This window comes from Peromyscus californicus, unplaced genomic scaffold (genome assembly GCF_007827085.1).
Source record: "Peromyscus californicus insignis strain IS unplaced genomic scaffold, ASM782708v3 Scaffold_14__1_contigs__length_90479793_seg_2, whole genome shotgun sequence".
Classification (NCBI taxonomy): Eukaryota; Metazoa; Chordata; class Mammalia; order Rodentia; family Cricetidae; genus Peromyscus; species Peromyscus californicus.
In genome coordinates this window covers 76,978,855-76,992,429 of record NW_026294436.1, presented here as the reverse complement: position 1 = coordinate 76,992,429, position 13,575 = coordinate 76,978,855, and the positions used below count along the sequence as shown (strand labels likewise).

General features: G+C 50.0%; 1 protein-coding gene across 1 annotated transcript in view; it reads left to right on the top strand.

Moving 5' to 3' along the window:
- The window catches only part of Traf5 (TNF receptor associated factor 5), a 43,884-nt gene that overhangs the window by 18,632 nt on the left and 11,677 nt on the right, over window positions 1-13,575 (top strand). Inside the window, exons 2-5 of the mRNA XM_052738037.1 lie at window positions 3,322-3,540; window positions 5,128-5,185; window positions 10,272-10,373; window positions 13,281-13,445. Coding sequence (XP_052593997.1) covers window positions 3,323-3,540; window positions 5,128-5,185; window positions 10,272-10,373; window positions 13,281-13,445 — 543 coding nt within the window. The 5' untranslated portion in view covers window position 3,322. The remainder of the gene's footprint in view (window positions 1-3,321; window positions 3,541-5,127; window positions 5,186-10,271; window positions 10,374-13,280; window positions 13,446-13,575) is intronic.

The window sequence follows — 13,575 nt, the reverse complement described above, 5'->3', positions numbered from 1 at the left end:
GAACCTCACAGACAGGAAGTCTTAGGCATCCTCCTTTTACTAAAAGCAGACTCTTTTTTGGAGCAACGTTAGGTTCACAGAAAACTGAGTCAGGGCTGCAGTGGGAAGAAGAACACACGAGAAAGCAAGGCCAGCAGATGACTGCAGCAGAGGCCCTTCACCTCTCCTCATACCCTGCTTGTCAGGCCACACAGCTGCTGCCGGCCTGGATGACCCACCAGAGTCTGCAGGCCACGCCTCCCTGACATCCCCAGGGACCACCCAGGAGGCTCCCGTGTTTAACCATTTGTTAAGACTCTGAAAACCACTGCTACAGCATGGCTTGAGTCACCACACTCATGTGGGGGAGGCCACTGCTCCTTACCTGAGGGCCAGGCACATTCAGAAGGCCCTGAATGTGTGTGCACTCATGGAGTGGGTAGACAGTTTTTACTACATCTTCAAAAGTAGGAATAAGGCACACACACAAAAAGGTTTAAAACCACTGTACTGAGGCTAGCCCTCACACAGCTACCTCTTAAAAATCCATTCAAAATCACAATGTCGACATTGACCTAGTCCCCACAGCAGGTGCAGTACAAGGGGTGGGATGTGGAGATGAGCAAGACCAGATGTGAACCGTATCCCTGAGGGACACAGACATCAGTCATGTAATCCTACAGAAGTGCATTTAATCTCCAGCTAGGGCTTGCTCGGGGAAGGAGCCTGGTGATTGCATTGATGTGACGCTCTGGTTTAGTTGTAGGAGTTTAGATTTGGTGATGCACTCACTGCACTCACTCAAAAATGGAGGAGGATTGTACAGTGATGGACGAACTTTTGCCCACCCGCATTCACAAGCACCCTCTAAAGGCTGTGTGCATGTCTGACAGAGGGTTCAGTCTGCCTTCTGCTGTAAGACTAGGAGGAACCGCGAAAGCTGTCCTGAAGGCACCCGGCCTCCCAGGCCAGGCGAAGCCCAAGTGTGCTCTTCCTAAGGAGAGAAGCCTGGAAGGGAAGTATGATCCCAGGTAGGACCAATGACAGACCAGTCTAGGCTGGTGAACCAGTGAGTTTCACTGGGGTTACTTACAAGGGTGTGGGCGAGGTGTTACCGAAGGAGCAGGAGCGTGGGCACCCTGTGGGCTGATAGGTAACCAGAGGCTCCTCCTCCACACTTACACAGCCTCAGGAAAGGGCGGGGCCTCGTGCACCACCTCCTGAGCCACTCCTGGCCTTTCAGATCAGCCTCCTACACCTAGTGAGCCCTCCTCGAATTGAGGGGATGTCAGTGACCCCAGTCTTGGGAGAGTCTCTTGTAGCTAATGGCTCTTGTAGCAATAGCCATGGGGTTCCTAGAGGGCAATACTCCACATCAGGGACACACCCCAGAGGAGAGAGCAGATCTGCACAGGCCCTGTGGTGGAGGCAAGCTTGTGAGTTTGAAGAACTAGAAGAATTCTGTGGCTGAAGTGTAGACAAAGGAAAGAGAGGTCCTGGGTAGTTGCTGGGGGTGGCAGGTGGGTTGTCCTGTAGACTGTTTAACATTACAGACCTTTTCTTTCCTTCTCCTCCTTCTCCTTCTTATTCCTCTTCTTTTTTTTTTTTTTTTTTTTTTTTTTTTGAGACAGGGTTTCATTGTGCAGTCCTGGCTGTCCTGGAACTCCCTTTGTAGACCAGGCTAGCCTGGAACTCACAGAGATCCGCCTGCCTCTGCCTCCAGCGTGCTGGGATTAAAGGCGTGTGCCACCACTGCCCAGCTTCCATTGTAGGCTTTTTATCACAGCTAAGAGAAGCCACAACTGAATCACAGTAGCTGAATCATAGTAGCTCTGAAAATACCATCCTGGTGTACAGCTTGGACAATGGATTGGAGGAGAAAGCAGCTAACGGGATCTTAGTTTGGGTGGGGCATGGTTTGACTTGGTGCTGTCCTGGTGCTGTGAATAACAGGTGACTGTTAAGCAACATCTGTTTCCCGGCAGTCCGGGGACTGAGCTCCTGGACAGAGTGCAAGCACTGTCCAGCTTGCTCAGACTCTGGTGAGGCTCCCCTTGTATTGTTGCAGGAAGGAGGAGGGAGGGGGGTTTCTGGACCCTTTCGATGAGGGCACTGGCCTCATATACGGGGACTTCATCCTTGCCAATCCCCATCTCCAGACCCCATCACCTTGGAGATGAGTTTCTCAAGAGAGGACTCCTGTGGAGACATGCACATCTACCTGACTGCAATGGTGGATGGAGAGAGGTGGGAAGTGAGAGGTTGGGATCGGTGGCAAGAACTGTACAGTGCAAAATACCTCTCAGAGAGGTCTTAGCCTCTGTTTTGATTCTCTCGGTCTTGGAAACACAGTTTAACTGCTTGTTTATCATGCCGTTAGCACCTGGGTGTGTTCTGTCCAGCTTCTGGCCCAGCTGACCAGACTATTTGGTGTCCTGTAAGAAGCTGATGGGTGAAGAGCTATTCTTGTAGAGTGTATTTGTAATACTCTTCATTGCTGTGGCCAAATCCCTGAAGAAGCAGCCCAAGTGAGAACGGCTTTCGTGGGCCACGGTTTGAGGGTGTGTACTTGGAATGTAACTGGCCCCCACAATCTCACAGGGAGTGGCACTATTAGGAGGTGTGGCCTTGTTGGAGGAAGTGTGTCACCATGGGGGTGGGCTTTGAGGTCTCTTGGTCATGCTTCCCTCGGTGTGACAGTCAGTCGACTTCCTGTTGCCTGCAAGATGTAGCACTCTCAGGTCCAGCACCATGTCTGCCTGCACGCTGCCATGCTCCCCTTCATGATCATAATGGACTGAACCCCTGAAACTGTGAGCGAGCCACCCCCAATTCAATGTTTTCTTTATAAGAGTTGGCGTGGTCATGGTGTCTCTTCACAGCAATAGAAAAAAGCCTAACCAAGAGAGGGGATAGAGCAAATCATGGCAGGTGAGGCCCAGCCGACAGAAGGCATGGCTATGGTGGTGGGAGCCTGAGGCTGTTTGCTCACATCTCCATGGATTTGGAAGCAGAGAAAGGGGAAATCCATGCTCAGCTGGCTTTCTCCTTTTTATTTGGCCCAGGACCCCAGTCTATGTGATGGTGTTGCCCACATTCAGGGTGAGTCCTCTCTCAGTTAATCCCCTTGGAAATGCCTTCAAGGGGATTATAAATCCAGCCAGGAGGGACCATCACACAGCCTTGCGAGAAGCCATCTGCACCCTCGCAGATGCCCCCCTGTGGCAAGAAGTTGTTCGAATCCTGACGTAATGTAGTGATTGCTAATTATGACCCCACGCATGGTGGCTGCTGCTGTTTGGGTATTTTCCAGTGAAGTGTTCCATCTCTTTGACTCCCCAGAATGGCGCAATCAGAGGAAAAAGGGGGTGTCCCCTGTGCCTTCATCCGACAGAATTCCGGCAACTCCATTTCCTTGGACTTCGAGCCTGACACAGAGTACCAATTCGTGGAGCAGCTGGAAGACCGCTACAGATGTGCCTTCTGCCACTCGGTGCTTCACAACCCCCACCAGACAGGCTGTGGGCACCGTTTCTGCCAGCACTGCATCCTGTCTCTGAGGTGAGTTGGCAGGACCTGCGGCTCTGACCGCAGCTGACCAGACAGCTGGAGGTGCTATTCTGGAGTCTGAGCCTGCTGTGGCCCTGGGGCTGTAGTTGAGGTTAGGGGGAGTTGTCCCGGGCTCCTGGTGGGCTCTTTGCTTGTGACTCCTTCACAGACAGTCACCCTGCCTTAAAATTCACACTACACCTGTCCCGCAGACACAGTCTATCACCATAGCTGTCTATTGGAGAGGGCTCGTGGGGTCTGTATTGTGGCTGCCCTGGTGATTACATGTTTGAGGTAGCAGGCTGTCGTGTCTTTAAGGGACCTGACTGCCATGGGGCTGTCCATGCAGTAACATCACTCCATCAAAATGTTCAAGGTCATTAGCTCAGGGTACACTTTGGCTCATAGTTTTGGGGGTGCCAGTTCGTGATTGACAGGTCCATTGCTTTGGAACTGTAACGGAGCAGGCATGCCAGGGTGGGACGACATTCTGGAGCCAAACAGTACTCCATCATCCAGGAAGGAAAAGGGAGGGAGAGGAAGGGGCCTGGCCCCTCGGTCCCCTTCATGGGCACACCCTTATGAGCCCCACTAGGCTCCACCTCTCCAGGACTCCGCCACACATTAGGTTCTCTGGGGGAACAGAACCCGTAGAATGAATGTACATTGAAAGGGGGGTTACTGGAGTGTCTGCTTGCATGTGGAAAGGCTGAGAACCTGGCAGTTGCTTAGTCTGCCAGGCTGGATGCCACAGCAGCCCCCAGACAGGCTTGGAAGGCCTGGGGGATTCCTGGAGAGCCACTGGTCTCCAGTACACAGCTGAAGGTCGAAGAAGCTGGGCGCTGAAGCAGGTGAAGGACAGAGTAGATGCACTCACAGGAGGAAGTGACAGCAGACAAGCGGCGCGGCTTTTCCCTGGGAAGGCCTTATATCCAGGCAGGACGGTGCTGCCCTTTCCAAGAGAAGCACCCCCTCCCCCAGCCCCAGGGAATCCTTCCTGGAAAGAATCCACCCAGATGCAGGTCTTAGTTGATTCCAGGGCTAAGGCATCCCACCAGCACCACCCTGGGGACCTGTATTTAACAGATGGGACTGGGAAGATACTTCACATCAAAATCATAGCAATCGGGGTCATGCCACTCGTGGGAGAACCGGAGAGACATGGAAGCAGGCTTTGGGGGCTTCTACAGATGTGGCTGCCAGGCTTTGAAAGGGACTGGTTTTCTTGACTAAGCTTCGGGTTCTGAAGGTGAAGAACCACAGGTGGTGTGGGTCTGATGTCTGCTCTCTAGCATGTCCCCATCTAAGGAGGCAGGCTGTAGTAAAGCATGTTGGACAGGGGTGGGACCATCAACACCATCTGGGGGACTTGTGTTTGGTGGCATGCTGGTGGGTAGGCAGGCATTTTCCAGGAAGGCTGTAAGACTATGAAGTTTGCTGAAGCTGGCTCAAGGCTGCCACCTGAGTAGCACATACAGCTTGTGCCAATACAGAGACTGGGCTCTCAGGGCTAATGTGTGGCTGGGTGCCTGGACGCTCTTGGAAGGAATGTTAAGATTAAACGCTTGACTTCAGCCTCATCTTTACTTTCCTCTCCAGAGAACTGAACGCAGTGCCAATCTGCCCCGTAGACAAGGAGGTCATCAAGCCCCAGGAGGTGAGCGGGTCACTGATTTGGCTTGGGTGTTGGAGAAAGCGCCAACATTCAGAGTTGACATCCAGGTTGGAACAGGACAGTGTCTGGGGCCTGTAGTCCTCTCCTGTGGGTCAGATCAGACCCTTCTCCTGTCTGATTGGAGCATGTGTGGTTTTACCGACCACACCACACCCAGGTCTTACCACTTTCCTACACTAGCTCCAGACACATCAAGCTCCTGGAAAAGGTAGAACACCCATTTCTTGGGGTTCACCTTCCCTTCTGGCTAACCCCTAAGACATAGTGTTCTGTTTAGTAACAACTTTATTGCTATAGTTCATAGACTATAAGGTTTCCCTTTCAAATGTCTGGCTCTATGGGGCTGTTTTCAGAATCACGTAGCTATTGTGATGTGTAATGACCCCCAAGAAGAAATCGCTTGCCCATTGGCTCTCACCTTCTCACACCTCTCTAGCCCAGGAAAAACAGTCTAGTTTCTGCCTTGATTTAGCTGCAATGTTGGATGTTTCACGTAAGTGGAATCCTGCCTTTTCCTCCACTCAACAGGTTTTCAGGGTTCATCCATGGGGTTGACTGTGTTAGTACTCCAACTCCTTTTTATTGCTGTATACTATTCTGTTGTATAGATATACCACATTTGGTTTCTCAATCGGCAGTTAGTAGACATTTGTGTTGTGTCTACTTTTTAGACTACTATGAATAATGCTGTTGTGAATACTCACATACAAAGCTTAAATTTTTGAAATATGGGGCTGGGGAAATGGATGGCTCAATGGTTAGAGCACTGGCTGCTCTTCCAGAGCAGTGAGTTCAGTCCCAGCATCCACATAGTGGCTCACAACCAACTGTAACTTCAGTCCCAAGGGACCCAATGCCCTCCTCTGGCCTCCACAGGCACTGCATGCACATGGTGCACAGACATACACACACACACACACACACACACACACACACACACACACACACACACACGAGATGTATACATGTAAATATATCTACCCTAGCACTCCAAGAAAAGTTGGTATCTCATATTAGGAGCTGAGGGTGTGGTTTATGTGGGTCCTTATTCATCAAGCTGGGGCTCAATTCCCAGCCCTGGGGAAAGATATAATTCATATAGATGATTATATCCATGTTAAGAAGCTAACATTGCTCTTGCATGCTGGCTTCAGAACATATGCAACCCAGATGATCAATTCTACATGTACCTGAGAGTGGAACTCCCGGGTAATGTGGCAGCACTGGGTTTAACGTTTCTTTTTTATAATTAATTGATTTTGGGGGGAGGCTTCTTTTTTTTTCTTTTTTTTTTTTTTTTTTTTTTTTTTTTTGGTTTTTTGAGACAGGGTTTCTCTGTGTAGCCCTGACTGTCCTGGAACTCACTGTGTAGACCAGGCTGGCCTTGAACTTAATGATCTGGCTGCCTCTGCCTCCTGAGTGCTGGGATTAAAGGCGTGTGCCACCGCTGCCCAGCTGGGTTAACATTTCAACAACTGCTAGTCTGTTTTGTAAAACAGTTGCCCCTTTTGTACCATCCTACCACAGCGCACACTGGGTCTAGGTAGCAAATCCTCATCAAAATGCGTTCTCATTTTGATGCACCTTCCTATGGACGCGAAGCCTGATTTGTCCGGGTTTGAGTCACTTTCGTTGATGGCTGGTGACATTGTCATCTTAGCTGCCTCACTGTGTGTCTTCTCTGTTGGAATGCCTCGTAAGATTCTCTCTGTCTGTCTGTCTGTCTGACTCTGTGGTGTATATCTGTCTGTCTGTCTGTCTGTCTGTCTCTCTGTCTCTGTCTCTCTCTCTCTCTCTCTCTCTCTCTCTCTCTCTCTCTCTCTCTCTCTGTCTCTCTGTCTCTGTGTGTGTGTGTGTGTCTGTGTGTCTGTAAGTCTGTCTGATGTCAGTGCAGTACCCATGGAGGCAAGAAGGCGGCATCAGATCCCCTGAAGCTGGAGTTAAAGGTGGTTGTGAGCCACCAGATGTGAGTGCTGGAACTGAACTTGGTTCCTCTGCAAGAGCAACAAGTGTTCTTAACCACTGAGCCATCTCTCCAGCCCCACCTTTGCCCATTTTAACTGGATTTTTGTCTCTAATTGCTGAATTATTACAAGTCCTTTGTTATATTCTAGATACTAGGTTTTTTATTATCAGATTTGCCAATATTTTCTCTTATTACATGATTTATTCTCATTTTGTTGGTGGTGTCTTTTGAAGCAGATAGTTTTCAGTTTGTTGAAATTTAGTTTATCTGTTTTTCTTTATTTGTGGGTTTTGCTGTTGTCTTAGTTTGCTTCTCTGATGCTGTGATAAACATCATGATCAAAACCAACTTGAGGAAAATGTTTACTTCACCCTACACTTCCAGGCTACAAACCATCACCTAGAGAAGTCGAGGCAGGAGCTCAAGGCAGGACCTGAAGCAGAGGCCAGAGAGCAGAGCTGCTTTCTGGCTTGCTTAGACTGCTTCCCAGGGGTGACACGGCCCGCAGTGAGCTGGGCCCTCCCTCATCAATCATCAGTCAAGAAAATGACCCACACGCTTGCCTACAGACAAATCTGATGGAGGCAGCTCTTTAGTTGAGGCTCCCTCTTCTAGGTGACCCTAGTTCATGTCAAGTTGACAGAAAAAACCCTAACCAGCCCAACTGACCCCTTGTCAGCTTGACACACAGATACATCACTATTAAACCATAACAGTTCCCTTCTTTTTTTGTCCCCAAGATTATGTTAATACTAACATCAAACAAATTAAAACTTTACAAGTCCCACCATCTTTAAAACACTCAAACACTTAACAAGTTCAACATCTCTTTAAAAATACCCAGTCTCTTAACTGTGGGTGCCTCGCCAGGCGGTGGTGGCACACACCTTTAATCCCAGCACTTGGGAGGCAGAGGCAGGCCGATCTCTGAGTCCAAGGCCAACCTGGTCTACAGAGTAAGGGCTACACAGAGAAACCCTGTCTTGAAAGACAAAACAAAACAAAAACAAAACCTGTGGGCTCCTGTTTAAAAAAAAAAGTTAAAGCCGGGCGGTGGTGGTGCACGCCTTTAATCCCAGCACTCGGGAGGCAGAGCCAGGCGGATCTCTGTGAGTTCGAGGCCAGCCTAGGCTACCAAGTGAGTTCCAGGAAAGGCGCAAAGATACACAGAGAAACCCTGTCTCGAAAAACCCAAAAAAAAAAAAAAAGTTAAATATTTCTTATTCCAAGAGGGAAGAACCAAGAAACAGTTATAGTTGGATCAAAGCATAACCAAATTTCAACAGTAAAAAAGTTCAATGACTGACGTCTGGGACTCACTATGTTCTGGATGGCTTGGGCAGGCACACTTCTCTGGCTCTGTCAGCCACAACATACAGCTTATCCAATAGGTTCAGGAACCTGCCATTGTCCTTGGTAGTCTTCCCAGGGTCCTGAAATCTCCAATATGCTGGCGTCTCCCCTGCACCGAGGCTGCACATTTGCCAATGGCTTCCTGGCCTCTCTCCAAGGGCTTCAGTTCTGCCACACCGAGTCAAGCCACAGCTGCCCTCAATCCCATCAATTCTGCAGCTCCCAGGCCACAAAAACCATGGACCCACTTACTGGCTGCTTCTAGCTTGCTCAGCTACCTTTCTTAGACAGTCCAGGCCCAGCTGGGTAGGGATAGCACCACCCACAGTGGGCTGGGCCTCCCCACATCAACTGGCAGTTAAGAAAATGCCTCACAGATGTGACCACAGCCTTTCTGACCCCAGCAATTCTCCAGTTAAGATCCCTTCTTTCCAGGTGATGCTACTTTGTGTCAAGTAGAGAAAACTACCCGATACAGTTGTTGTTTATTGTTCTTTTGGTTTTGTTTGTTTCTTGTTCTTTTGTTGTGCCTAAGAAACCGCTGTCTAACTCAGGGTCATGGAGATTTTTCTCCTGAAAATGTCTTTTCAGTTCGGTTTTCTTTTTCTCCTTGTGTTTCAGGAGCTCAATCTCTGCCTCCTCCTGAAGCTTTCCCTGAGCAGCCGATCTGACTCACCAGCCCCTTCCCAGTAGTTGCCTTCCAGAGGGCCAAGTGGTTCTCAGTGTGTTTGTCAGGGACAGGCATGCTACAACCTTGGGCAAGTTCTATCAATTTTGTCTCTAAACTAAGAGAATGGCTTTCACATTCATAAACATTCATGAAAAAAGAATCACAAAAAATATGCTGTTTTTGCAACCTCTTGTGAGTCTTAAACTACTTTGAAATAATTTATTTTAAAAACCAAGGGGGCTGGAGTGACAGCTCAGCTGTTAAGAACACTTTCTGCTCTTGCAGATGACCTGGGTTCAGTTTCCAGCACCCGCAGGGCAGGTCACAACTGTCTGTAACTCCAGTTCCAGGGGCTCTAACACCCTCTTCTGGCCTCTAGAGGTAACTTCATGCACATGGTGCTTGTAAACTCATGCAGGCACATACACTTACACAAATAAATAAGTCATCTAAAAATTCAAAATCAAAGAATAATGTTTTGTGGAGCGTGAAAACTATACACTATTTGACTTCCCGTGTCCATAAGTGTTTTATTGGAGCACAGCTGTGCCTACTTGTGTAAGTCTTTTAGATATCAGAGTTGAGGCAGAGGCAGGTGAATCTGTGAGTTCCAGGCCAGCCTGCTTTACAGAGCGAGTTCAGGAATGGTTGCCTTGTGACCTGCTGAGCTAACAGTATTTACTCTCTGACTCTTTATAGAGGAAGCAAACCAATACACAATTTGTGCTGAAATAACCAACCAGCACTTTCCAGGGGCACTGACACTTACACCTGAGTGGGAAACAGCCCTCAACCTTGGCCTCAGCCTCCTCTTGACTTTTGACTGTCTGGGGTCAAGCTCACCCTGTGCTTCCCCTAGCTGCAGCCTGCTGTGTTGAGTGTTGAGTTGATGTGACTTCCTAGAAGTGTGTGTCTGAGGCAGCCTTTACTTTCAATGTGGTCTTGTGACATTTCCGTTTCAGCCACTGCCTGGAAGTTTCCATCCACTGAGATAGACTTGAAGACCAATCTCTCCATAGCTTCCTTTGCACCACCGCAGTGCGCTGGAGGGTGTGTGACTGATCATGTCTGTATTTTAGGTGTTCAAAGACAACTGCTGCAAAAGAGAGGTCCTCAATTTATACGTCTACTGCAAAAATGCCCCCGGATGCAATGCCAGGATCATTCTGGGACGATTCCAGGTTGGTATCACTTAGGACCAGTGTTGCCCATGCCATCCTTCTGGTGGCACCCACTTAACCGTTCTGTGATGGGCCCTGGTTGAGCCACGTAAAGAGTTCCCTGGGTTTCTCTCAGACTGTCCCCAATCTGGCAGTACCATGAGCACCAAGGGCGAAGGTGTAACCAAAGGGCTTGTTCTGTAGGAGCATGGAGAAAGCACCATCTGTATACTAGGCTGTAATTATGGGATCGTTGAGTCAAGAAGAGGGAGCAGGCAAAAAGAACACTCCCAGGACCCCAGCATTCGGGAGGCAGAGGCAGGCAGAACTCTGTGAGTTTGAGGCCAGTCTGGTCTACAGAGTGAGTTCCAGGACAGGCAGGGTTACACAGAGAGAGACCCTGTCTCAAAAAAAAACAAAACAAAAAACAAAAGGAAAAATCCATCCAGCAGGGATGCATAATTGCGGGACCCCAGGGTGGGAGGCAGGCTGACTGGCACAGGGCAGAGCTGGGAGGGTCTGGCCTTCCCTCCAAGCCTTTGCTTTGTCTCTTGGTGCTGGGGACTGTGCGTTCTGGTCTACGTTGTGACCCGTGACAGAGACTGAGCCAGGCCACACCGGATGTGCTCTGTGAGCCAGGCACTGGTGGAGACGTGAACAGAGGTGTCAGGGAGGTGCAGGTGAGGGAGGTGGAGTCCTGTAAGAGACAGCTCATCCCATTGGGCTGAGGAAGGCTCATCCCTATCAGGCTCAATCTCACACAAGTGACTCAGCCACCTCTAGCTTCCAGGGAATTGCTTGGCAGCTGCTGAGATTTTCCCCTCACACCCACACTGTTTGGAACATGCATGGCAGATGACTCAGCCCTTCATCAAGCCTCCAGGAAACACACACACACACACACACACACACACACACACACACACACACACACCACCCACCCACCCTGGGCATTGGGATGATAAATGTGTAGATGATTTCCCTGTCGCCCTGGGGGAGCTCACAGGACTCCATTGTTTTCTGTGCAACAGTCTGTTGCCGCTCATTTGAGTGACAGATTCTAGGCGAGGCTTTTTGTCCAGCTGTGTTGTCACCAAGCCAGAAAAACAAATGGCCTTGGAACACCACGGAAAGCTGTGGGGAGCACACACAGGCTGTGGGGAGCACACACAGGCTGTGGGGAGCACACACAGGCTGTGGGGAGCACACACAGGCTGTGGGGAGCCGGATCTGCGTTCTGTAGCTGTTTGCCAAGCGCTCTCACTCATGTCTCCAGCGGCTTGTGTGGTGAGGTGGGGGAGCTCACAGGTCTGAGTGAATGTCAGCAGTTCAGGTGAGTCAAGGAGACTATCAGGAAGTTAGTCTGGGTTTTCAAAAGGCAAAAGGAAATAACTTTAACCTCATGCTGAGAAAGAAAAAACTACTCCTCGGCTGCTTTCCCTTGAGAACAGGCAGCAAACTGTTTCTGTTAAGAGCTAATAGTAGGGGCTGGAGAGGTGGCTCAGCAGTTAAGAGCATCAGCTCTTCCAGAGGACCCTCGTTCCAATTCCCAGCACCCACATGGTGGCTCACAGCCAACTCCAGTCCCAGGGGATCCTTGGGCATCAGGCACCCATGTGGTACACAGACAAAATACCCAGACACATTAAATAAATAAAATTTTAGAAAGAGTCAGTAGTAAAATACTTGGGCTTTGCCTCTCCCCCGGTCCTCAGCCCGCCCCTCCATTAAGAGCCTGACACTAGGGTAGACGAAATGGCCCGTCAGGAAGAAGTGCCGCCTCCAAGCCGAATGACCTGAGTTTGATTCCTGGAACCCACACGACAGAAGGAAACTAAATTTCTACAAGTTGTCTTCTGACCTCCACAAACCCACCACCATGCCACCTGCACCCCCGCCCTTCACAAATACATGTAACGAAGTTTTTTATTTTATTGTACTTTTTAAAATATATATGAGGTCTCACTATGTACCTCTGAATGACCCGGAACTCACTATAGAAACCAGGCTCCTTGAACTCAGAGGTCCATCTCCCTTTGCCCACGTAGTGCTAAGGTTAAGGGTGTGCACCACCATACCTGCTACTTAAACAGACAGTATGCAGGCTCTGCACGGCTCCCATTTCTCCCCCCGCCCTTCAGAGCAAACCAGCCATAGCAGTACGTGAATGAAACAGCTCAGAAAGAGAGGTGGCCACGGAGATAATGAGCGTGGGCCACATCTGGGCTGTGGGCTTCAGTGGGCCAGCTGTGTGAAGGTGTCCTGTGGAGAGACGGGTTCTTGTGCCTCAGCAGCGTCGTAGTAACTTGGAGTCGTGAGGTGTTTTCAGTGTCTGGTGTGTCAAGCCCTGAATAAATACCTTCAGTTCACTCGTGCCCTGATTAAGAACATTCCGGGTCATCTAACTGAACAAAGCCTGTTTGTCCTCCTACTGCCCGGGAACCTGCCTTCTCTCTCCTTGTGTCTCCCCCATCGTTAGTCTGTACCCCACTTCTGTGGAGTCAGCTGCTCCCTTCCTTCTTCTGATTGTCCTGCGTCTGCTGTGCAGAGATTAATAGAAGGTGCTGGGATGGGGATGGGAAAAAACACAAACAGAAATCCCACAGAGACTGCCACACTCACTGGAAAGGCTGGAGAGAACGCCCAGGACCTGGTACTTCATACAGGAGCAGGCACTGGATTCTCTAAACAAACTTCATGTTGTTGCCCCCTCAACCCTCCCAGACCCTACCCCAACAGTCTCCTAACTCCTGACGAGCCAGACCAGCTTCCACAGTGCCAGCCCCAGCAGCCTCTCTGCCCTTGTCCTCAGAAGGGCAGTGGGTCTCCATGACAGCTGGGAAGAGGCCAGCCTGGCTGGCCCTTGGCTCTCTGCCCAGCTGTGCCCCACACTGGCCCCGCCCCTGGGGCTGCTGTCACCTGCTGCAGGACCATCTTCAGCACTGCTCCTTCCAAACCATGCCCTGCCCTAACGAGAGCTGCCGGGAAGCCATGCTCCGGAAAGACGTGAAGGAGCATCTGAGTGCGTACTGCCAGTTCCGAGAAGAGAAGTGCTTTTACTGCAAGAGGGACGTGGTGGTCACCAGCTTGCAGGTGAGAGCAGGCACCCGTGGGTGGCCATGCATGCAGCTCAGATGGGACTCAGAAGTGCATTCTTTTCTTATTTGTACTGAATTTGGACTAAGGAGAGGATTTACCTGGCTGGGGATGTCGCTCGGTTGAT